The 10,319-nt window shown below is 39.2% G+C and overlaps 1 protein-coding gene across 6 annotated transcripts in view; it reads left to right on the top strand.

The window, feature by feature from the left end:
• Positions 1 to 1,581: 1,581 nt before the first annotated feature.
• znf366 (zinc finger protein 366) overlaps positions 1,582 to 10,319 on the top strand; it is a 10,676-nt gene continuing 1,938 nt past the window's right edge. For 3 of the 6 annotated variants that reach the window (XR_013823890.1, XR_013823892.1, XM_079896841.1), the window contains exons 1-4: positions 1,582 to 1,955; positions 3,096 to 4,119; positions 5,974 to 6,165; positions 9,808 to 9,982. Coding sequence is in view for 3 of the 6 variants with exons in the window: in XM_079896841.1 (XP_079752967.1) it covers positions 3,148 to 4,119; positions 5,974 to 6,165; positions 9,808 to 9,982 (1,339 nt within the window). In the remaining 3 variants the exon portion in view is untranslated. The remainder of the gene's footprint in view (positions 1,956 to 3,095; positions 4,120 to 5,973; positions 6,166 to 9,807; positions 9,983 to 10,319) is intronic. The other 3 variants (XR_013823891.1, XM_079896842.1, XM_079896843.1) reach the window with 2 other exon arrangements.

Raw genomic sequence — 10,319 nt, 5'->3', positions numbered from 1 at the left:
CTGATGAACTGGGGTCAGTGTGTGAAAGAGGAACACAGGAGGTCACTGGAGGGTAAAACTGCTCTTCTATCATTAGATCGAGTCTCTCACACATCACACTCCTCAGCTTTGAGACGTCTGATTGGTCTAGAGGTTTACTGTTTTACAGTTTTTTCCAATTGCTAACACATAATTTTGCAAACTAGGCTGGTTTTATCAAAATACTTAACACAATTCACAAAACCACACACCCAAACTGCAAAATACCTCCTGCAAAATGAAGCACTGCAACTAAAACTACATATAGAATTATCAAAATCACACTTTTGCAGGAAATGGCCCTTCATTCATATTAGCAGAGTTCTGTCTAAGCAACTACACACTGTTGGGCGTAATGAAGAGCACTCTCATCTTCAGTATGCTTTGCCCTGATACTAAAATAGTTCAAATTCTAGAAAATTCTTCTGATTGTTCACATGCACAGAAATATTTGCAGATACACACACACATGCCTGTTGAAACATTTATGTTTTATTTTTTACCAAACAAGTCAGTGCAACATATGCAGAAATATTTACACTGGACTGAACAAAAATATGCTCACAGAAAACAGTAAACTGAAAAAGACTGAAGCGTTAACATTAACCATTGAGGTGTTTGGTCAGGCGACACATGTATCGGCCAATCAGATCATCGAGTGTCATTTTTAGTGGCAGTGTTTTGAAATGGCAAACCTGTGACTTTATGTCAGATTGTGTGTGTTATAACCGTGTTCAGTGTGTTTAAAAAGTGCCATTTTGAATTGCAAAATGTGTGTAAAGCAGAAAATGTGTTTAGACTTTTGGAGACTTGAGAAGAGGTTTTGCTGTCTGTGTGTCAGTGTAAATAATTGTGCTGTGCATGTCATTTTAGTGTGTTAGCAATTGTAAAAAACTGTAATAAGCCTTTATTAATGAGTATAATCACACATCTCTACAGGACGTCACACTCTTCCAGACGATGAGCTCGATTAGATCACAGGATTACACAGGACTGAACAGTTGCATCATTTCTGTGTCGATGAAAACATGTTTCAGCTCAAAATAGTGTGTGTGTGTGTGTGTATATGTGTGTGTGTGTGTGTGTCTGTGTGTATACTGTATATATATATATATATATATATATATATATATGTGTGTGTGTGTGTGTATATAGTATATGTATGTGTATATATAAATGTGTGTATATGTGAGTATATATATGTGTGTGTGTGTGTGTGCGTGTGTATAATATATGTGAGTATATATATAAATATATATAAATATATATATATATGTGTGTGTGTGTATAATATATATATATATATATATAGTTAAAAAATGGCCAAAAAATTATATAATTTTTAAATGTTTTAGTTACTTGTATTTCCTCATATTTTATTGTCATATACATATATATAAAACAATTATGACAATTACATTTACTCAAAATGTATACTAAGACTATAAATCTATACAAATATATTTTCGAAAAGTTTTAGTTCTCTATATTTCCTCATATATATATATATATATATATATGCATTCTGTGAAGAAATGAATAATGCTGAAAATAAAACACAATGCCATATAACTAGGACAGTGGTGTAGAATGGTGTGTGCGGGTCAGAGGTCAACACCCAGGGTGGTTTGCTGCAGTGGGACTCGATGTCGAGGGTTCGAAGTCTGAGATCTCTGGTGTGTTTGAGGTCTGATCTCCCGCTTCGGTCCTCGCAGTGTTTCGAAGAGGAATGGAGATGTGTATCTAGTGTTTCCTTATTTTCGTGCAGGAAAGCACAGGCTTGTTGACTTCCTCTCCCTCCCTTCCTTCCTTCTCTGCGAAGGTACTCATCTGAAAAATGAGAACAAAGTGATTGTTCCTGTTCTCTTTCTTAAGTCACTTCAAATGCTGTTTGAGAGGCTGGAGGCTCATTGTGAGGAGCGCCGAGCAGGAGACAGGTAAGAGACGCGACACACACACACACACACACACTCAGGCCAGCCGATGCGCGTTACAGGTGGAGGTGTTGCACTTATGAATCAATATCTGTAAAAGCTCAAATGTTCATCCGCTCAGATGCTGAAAACATCACTTGCAGAGGGAGTTTAATGACTTGCACTCAAAAAAATGGACCTACAACATTTTTCAGATAATATAATTATTTTAGATTTCCTGCAAAACAGAATTTCTTCATTTTGAGTGTATATGCAATACAGCTTTTTGGCATGCAAATATGATCTAACATGCAAAATGCATTTAACATTCAAAATGCATGTTAAATAATCGTGTTTTGTGTGAAAAATCGAACTATAAAATGCTTTTAGGGCACGTAGTGTTCTGTAAATATGATTATGCATGTGATTCCCTGGATATTTTCTATTCCTGCTGTCAGTGTTGGTGTCCGTCGTCATTAATCTGAGTAAAGCAGAACAAGTGTTTAGTTACGGCTTATTTTCAATGCTTTATTTCCACACTGATGACTGACAGACGTCTGAGAGAGTTTTACTGTATTAAACACATCGAGTGAGAGCACAGGATAATAGATTATGATAAAAAAGAGAAGTTCCCGTCCTAATGCAGTGAAAGTGAAACACAGAGGAACAACAGAGAGGAAGAGATGGATCTATTTGTTTCACACTGTCCAACAAACACCAACAGGGTTAAACAACACAAACGAACAAATCTGGTGTTTGCTGAACCAGAATGACCGGAACAACTGGATTTATAGTTGTAGTTTACAAGCAAGCCAGTGAAGTTCAGTTCATATATTCATATTTGTCTAGTTTCAGCACAAATACATTCTTAAATCAAGAGACATTTACTGGAGAAGCAAAATGACTGAAGATATTAGGTCTCCCTCCATTGTCAGATATCAGTTCTTGTTTTAAGCACAAACTCACTTCAGTTTGATGCATTGTTCAGTCATTTTGCTTCTTCTCCAGTAAATGTCTCTTGATTTAAGAGTGTTTAGATATTAGTGCTGGAGAACGAGACAGAAACATCATGGGTTCGATTCCCTGATCAAACACATGCATCTTGAATGCAATGCAAAATGCATGAATCTCAATGCACTAAATCATTGTGTTGTGTTTCCGCAGGCGTGTGATGGACAGTGTTCAACATCCGAAGAACGTGTAGAAAACCTTCATCATGGATTCAAAGGCGAGCGAAAGCAAGCGCTCGGAGGATTTTCCCTGCAGAAGCGTTGATCTTTCTCTTCTCCCGTATCCCGTTCCTCGTCCCGTCATTCCTCAACCTCACAGATTCATCCCTGAGATGATCGACCTCAACCGGCTCCGGCTTCATCGCGTCGTTCACGTGAAACAAGAGCTTCCGATGTGGCCTCCATCTCCACTCCTCATCCGATCTCCCAATCCATACTTTCCTCCTTTCCATCCGAGCCTCGTGCCGTTCCCGTTCCTCCTTCCCAACTCGACGAATCCCTTCTACCCGAGGTTACGCCACAGGAATCCGGACGCCACCACGGAGAAGCTAAACGTCAACGTGGACGAAAGCTATTATGTAAACGTGGGCGATCAGAAGCGCTGGAAGTGCCGGATGTGTGAGAAATCGTACACCTCGAAGTACAACCTGATCACACACATCCTCGGACACAGCGGGATCAAACCTCACGGGTGCGATCTCTGCGGGAAGCTCTTCAAGCAGCTGAGCCACCTTCACACACACATGCTCACACACCAGGGCGCGCGCCCACACAAGTGCCAAGTGTGTCAGAAAGCCTTCACACAGACCAGTCACCTGAAGAGACACATGATGCAGCACAGCGAGGTCAAGCCCTTCAGCTGCGGAGTGTGTGGACGAGGCTTCGCGTATCCCAGCGAGCTGCGCACACACACACTCAAGCACGAGAGAGGGCAGGAGAACGTGTGTGTGGAGTGCGGGCTCGACTTCCCCACGCTCGCGCAGCTCAAGCGACACCTCACGACGCACCGAGGGCCCGTGACGTACGACTGCGGAGAGTGTGGGAAGAGTTTCCAGTATCCCAGTCAGCTCCAGAATCACATGATGAAGCACAAGGACATCAGGCCCTTCATCTGCGGAGAGTGTGGGATGGAGTTCGTGCAGTCGCATCATCTCAAGCAACACACACTCACACACAAGGTGAGGAGTCACACACACACACATATTTCTTAGTGTGTGCTTTTCTTACTTAGTATTTTTGTCTTGTTTCCAGTCCAAATATTAGATTCTTAAATCAAGATGCATTTACTTCAGTAGTAAAATGCCATAAGATATTATGTCTTGTTTTCCGGGAGAATTAATCTAAATGAAGTGAGTTTTTGATTAAAACAAGCAAAATGATCTGCCAATGGGGTGAGAAAAATAATCTATTTCTGTTTAAATTATTATTTTTCTGACCCCATTGGCAGATCATTATGCTTTTTTTAAGCATCAACTCTCTTAATTTTGATTAATTCCCCCCGAAAACAGGACATAATATCTTATGTCATTTTACTCCTCTAGTAAATGCATCTTGATTTAAGAATTTTTTGATATTTGGACTGGAAACAAGACAAAAATACTAAGTAAGAAAAGCAGTTTTGCAGTTTAGGATCCAATTCTGAGAGTGCGTGTCCCACATTATGCACATCACTCTTTAATACTCTAGCTAATCATCAATTTGACCGTTCGCAAAGACCCGCCCCCTTTAGTTACTGTTGCTATGTCCGACAAGCCACACCTCTCTCACACACACACACCATGTTCTCACACACTTAAACACACATCGCGGAGCAGAGAGGACACTGACACTGACACACAGGACACACCAGGGTACTTCTGATATGAAACAAAGTCTCACCTTTCAAATTTGGTCATTTTTTTAAAGAAATGTGAACAATAAATAGCGTTTTGTGTCTCTTTAATGTGTCTGACAGATCGCTCAGTTAAAGCGGCTTGTGAACCATCATCTCTTCCTTCTAGTTCATTTTTGATCAGGACACTCCGTTTATCAAGTTCAGATCCTCTGACGTTAATCTACTAACTCTCCTGACCGCTTTGTCGGACTAAAATGGCGGATTATGATTGGTCAGATTGCCTGTCAATCAAACTCCCTGCGAAGGGTCAATTAGTATAGGAGAACCAATCAGAACTGCCAGGCTGTTGGACCAATAGGATCAGGAGGCTCAGAGTTGTCACACACACTCTCACACACACAAGGTGAGGAATCAGACTTTAGTTTAGGGTCTGATTCTCACCATCAACTAGTTGCTTATTAACATGCATATCACTATGATATTGGCTGTTTATTAGGACTTATAAAGCACTTAGCACATATTAATGCCTTATTCTGCATGATCCATTAATGCACCAAATACCTAAACTTTAGTTCAGGGTCTGATTCTCACTATCAACTAGTTGCTTATTAACATGCATATCACTAGGATATTTGCTGTTTATTAGGACTTATGAAGCACATATTAATGCTTTATTCTGCATGATCATATTCTACATCCCTCAATCCGAAACTTAACAACTTCCTTACTAACTATTAATAACCAGTAAGTATAGGTTTATTGAGGCAAAGTTAATATTAAGAATTGGACCCTAAACTAAAGTGTGAACGAAAAATCTATTTTGTAATTATTTGGGAGTAAAAATTTATTTTTGAAAGCATTTTTAGATTTTCTGCACACAAAAAAAAAAAGATGTTCTTCCTCAGTGTTTCTGTCTTGTTTTCCAGCACAAATATCCAAACATTCTCAAATCTCAAAATAACCTCAAAAATCTGCCAATGGAGTCATAAAAATAATCTTAAGAAGACTCCATTGTCAGACATTTGTTCTTGTTTTAAGCACAAACTCACTTCATTTTGATTCATCGTTCAGTCTTAATATCTTCAGTCATTTCGCTTCTTCTCCAGTAAATGCATCTTGATTTTCTGAACGGTTGGGTTTGGTTGATCCTCGTGTGTGTGTGTGTGTGTGTGTGTGTGTGTGTGTGTGTGTGTTGCAGGGAGTGAAGGAGCACAAGTGTCGTATCTGTGGCCGTGAGTTTACGCTGTTGGCCAACATGAAGCGTCATGTTCTGATCCACACCAACATCCGGGCGTATCAGTGTCACTTGTGTTACAAGAGCTTCGTCCAGAAGCAGACGCTCAAGGCCCACATGATCGTCCACTCCGACATCAAGCCCTACAAGTGCAAGGTGCGTCCCTGCTTTCACTTTCACAATCACAACTCAACCAGAGCTGATATTACACTCCAAAAGATGCTTTCAGCAAACACAAAAACTCTGCAAAACATGCTTTTCTTACTTTTGGTATTTTTGTCTTGTTTCCCGTCCAAATATCTAAACATTCTTAAATCAAGATGCATTTACTAGATGACATTAGAGAAATTCTATCTTGTTTTCTGATAAAAATAAATAAAATTAAATGAAGTGAGGTTTTGCTTAAAACAAGCAAAATTATCTTATCAATGGGGTGAGAAAAAAAACTCAATACAAATGGAAAACTTAATTCAATCTTAATTCAATAAATTCTTAATTCAAGAAAGAAAAAAAACTTAATACAAATGGAAAACAATATTTTAGTTTTTCTTACTCCATTGGCAGATAATTTTGCTTGTTTTAAGCAAAAACTCACTTAATTTTATTTCATTTTATCAGAAAGCAAGATAGAATTTATTATGTCATTTTACTCATCTAGAAAATGCATCTTGATTTATAAGAATGTTTAGATGTTTGTACTGGAAACAAGACAAAAATACTACCGTAAGTAAGAAAAGCATTTTTTGCAGTTTATTAAGTTATGAAAACTTTGATGTTCTCTGAACATCCAGTTTATAAATGTTTCTCGGCGATGCGAATGTACTGGAAACATTGTATCATTCTTCAAACATTATGTGAACGTTACTTTTAAATATTCTCTGAAACAAGTAGCAACATTGAATAAACATTAGATGAAAGTCCAAATTAATAGTTTTAGATGCTCCATGAATGACACAAATGAATAATATTTTGAGAACATTACCCTCTGGTGCTCTTCGGTCCTTTTTGATCCTGAAAACAATAGTCACACAAAAACGAGCGCATTAGAAATGAATGAGACGAGTTTCCTCTAGTGGAAGCGTTTGGAACTGCAGCCGAACAAGAACGCTTCAGGAACGAGATATCAACCTCACATTTTGAACACAACTTTGGCTTTGATTTTCTCACAGTTTTAGAGTAAAACATGTTTTTGAAAATATATATTTCATATAAAAATTGAAAATAGTATTTTTGCACATTTTTCATAACAATAAACGTAAAATTCTGTAACTTTTTTTTAAGTTCCCTTTTTAAAACTTTTTTCACTTCATCAATAATCTGCCGAGTGTCGTGTTTGAGAAGAGATCAAACTTCAGTCTGTCGCTCTAAAGCGTTCAAGATTTACCAGTTTAAGTTGGAAATTTAATTTTCAGGTCTATGCTTAAAAAGTGAATAAAAGTGATTTAAATTTAAATCTAAATGTAAATGTAGTATTATAAAATCCCCTAAAAATACAAAACATTATCAAACTCAAATATAGTACATTAATTTCATTGAAATAAAAAAAAAATTCTGTCATTTTTGACCGACACGAGAAGATGGAGGAACGCTTGTTCGTAACTTTGAGAGGAGGTTCTGCTGTTCTAATGGTTTAAAGTGGAGGGATGGATGTGAATGTGCATCAGTTCTTCAATGAGTCTTGGTTGTTGTGAAACGCGTGTGACCTTGGTCTCGAACATGCGTCCAAACGAAGACCAGATTGTATTTTGGCAGTTGAGTGTCTCCTCGTCTGTAGGAAGGATATTCGCTGCACAAACTGAGCGTGTAACAATGGCTCTCTCGTCCCCCGAGAACAAGCCCACAAATAGATTTCATCTCGCTTTCTCTTGTGCTCAGGAGCTCTTCCTGTTTTCTCACGGTCCGTTCGGACAGTTTACAGTCCCTCTATCCTCCTGAAGGAAAGGAAAGGACCACCCTAATAAAAAAAAGAATAAAGAGGAAGGACAGAATCTGTCCAGAGAAACTCTCATGCTCTTTTGCCTTTCAGATATGTGCAGTGAGAGGCTGCGGCGTGTTCATATAAGCAAAAGATCCACGTTTAATGATCATCAATGCAATACAGCAACTCTAGCACAACTCATGTTAGCAGAGCAACAATAAACAAAACATCAGATCATATTATGTGAGAAATGCCAGTTACTCAACATATTCGTGTTCTTCCTCAGTGTTTCTGTCTTGTTTTCCAGCACAAATATCTAAACATTCTTAAATCAAGAGACATTTACTGGAGAAGAAGCAAAATGACTGAAAAATGAAGTGAGTTTGTGCTTAAAACAAGAACAAATATCTGACAATGGAGTCAAGAATGTTTCAAAAATAAATAAAATCTTGATTTAAGAATGTTTTGATATTTGTACCGGGAAACAAGACAAAAACACTGGTTAAAGGTTAAAATGTCAAGGTCAAACACGTAATGACAGTCACTTTCACATCGAGAGATTCTAATTGACCTCTCGCAGGGAGTTTGATTGACAGGCAATCTGACCAATCATAATCCGCCATCCGCCGAATCCTTCGCAGGGAGTTTGATTGACAGGCAATCTGACCAATCATAATCCGCCATCCACCGAATCCTTCGCAGGGAGTTTGATTGACAGGCAATCTGACCAATCATAATCCGCCATCCGCCGAATCCTTCGCAGGGAGTTTGATTGACAGGCGATCTGACCAATCATAATCCGCCATCCGCCGAATCCTTCGCAGGGAGTTTGATTGACAGGCAATCTGACCAATCATAATCCGCCATCCGCCGAATCCTTCGCAGGGAGTTTGATTGACAGGCGATCTGACCAATCATAATCCGCCGAATCCTTTGCAGGGAGTTTGATTGACAGGCGATCTGACCAATCATAATCCGCCATACGTGTAATCCTTCGCAGGGAGTTTGATTGACAGGTGATCTGACCAATCATAATCCGCCATCCGCGTAATCCTTCGCAGGGAGTTTGATTGACAGGTGATCTGACCAATCATAATCCGTCATCCGCCGAATCCTTCGCAGGGAGTTTGATTGACAGGCGATCTGACCAATCATAATCCGCCATCCGCGTAATCCTTCGCAAGGAGTTTGATTGACAGGCGATCTGACCAATCATAATCCGCCATCTGCTGAATCCGCCATTTTTGTCCAACAAAGAGAGAGTTAGTAGATTAACGTTGGAGGATCTGAACTTGATAAACGGCGTGTCCTGACGTCTTTAAAACAACATTCCTTCTGATGTTCATTCATGTTTATTTGATGCTATAAATGAACTAGAAGGAAGAGATGATGGTTCACGAGCCGCTTTAACTGAGCGATCTGTCAGACACATTAAAGAGACACAAAACGATATTTATTGTTCACATTTCTTTACAAAAATGACCAAATTTGAGACTTTGTTTCATATCAGAAGTACCCTGGCCTGTCCTGTGTGTCAGTGTGTTGTCAGTGTCCTCTCTGCTCCGCGATGTGTGTTTAAGTGTGTGAGAACATGGTGTGTGTGAGAGTGGCGTGGCTTGTCGGACATAGCAACAGTAACTAAAGGGGGCGGGTCTTTGCGAACGGTCAAATGGAATGACTGGATTTCACAGAGCAACTAAAAATCAGCGTGAAACTGTGACCTGCATGTTAAGAAAAGAATCTCTCCAGTGCATTATTGTCCTGATCAGCGATGAAAGCAATGTTCTGAATATCAGTCAGGAATGAAGAGCACTTTAAAGCTTCACTAGTGCTTGATCGGGTCACAGATATCTATATCTGAATAGTTGCTCTCTTTACAGCTGTGTGGAAAGGAGTTTAACAGAATGCATAATCTGATGGGCCACATGCACTTGCATTCTGACAGCAAACCCTTCAAATGTCTTTACTGCGCCAGCAAGTTCACGCTGAAGGGGAACCTGACCCGCCACATGAAGGTCAAGCACGGGGTCATGGACCAGGGACTGGACGCTCGGGGTGAGTCTGCTTTTCTGTCAGAAAATAGAGAAACATTCTCAAAGCAAGATACTTGAGAAGCAAAAAGACTTACCCAGCGAACAGGGAACGCTCTCTCAAAGTTCGGCACAATCTGGACTGTGTTAAAAACATCATTTGAATCGTTCATCGAACTTTTTCTAAATAGTTTCAGAACATTCCTGAGAACAAAGTAACATTCTCATATACATGGAAAAAAAATGCTTTTCTTACTTAGTTTTTTTGTCTTGTTTCCAGTCCAAATATCAAAAAATACTTAAATCAAGATGCATTTACTAAAGTAGTAAAATGCCATAAGATATCATGTCCTGTTTTCTGG

This window comes from Squalius cephalus (assembly GCF_949319135.1).
Source record: "Squalius cephalus genome assembly, chromosome: 16".
NCBI classification, from domain to species: Eukaryota; Metazoa; Chordata; class Actinopteri; order Cypriniformes; family Leuciscidae; genus Squalius; species Squalius cephalus.
The sequence above is the reverse complement of the archived record's forward strand: the minus strand, read 5'-3'. Positions and strand labels throughout refer to the sequence as shown.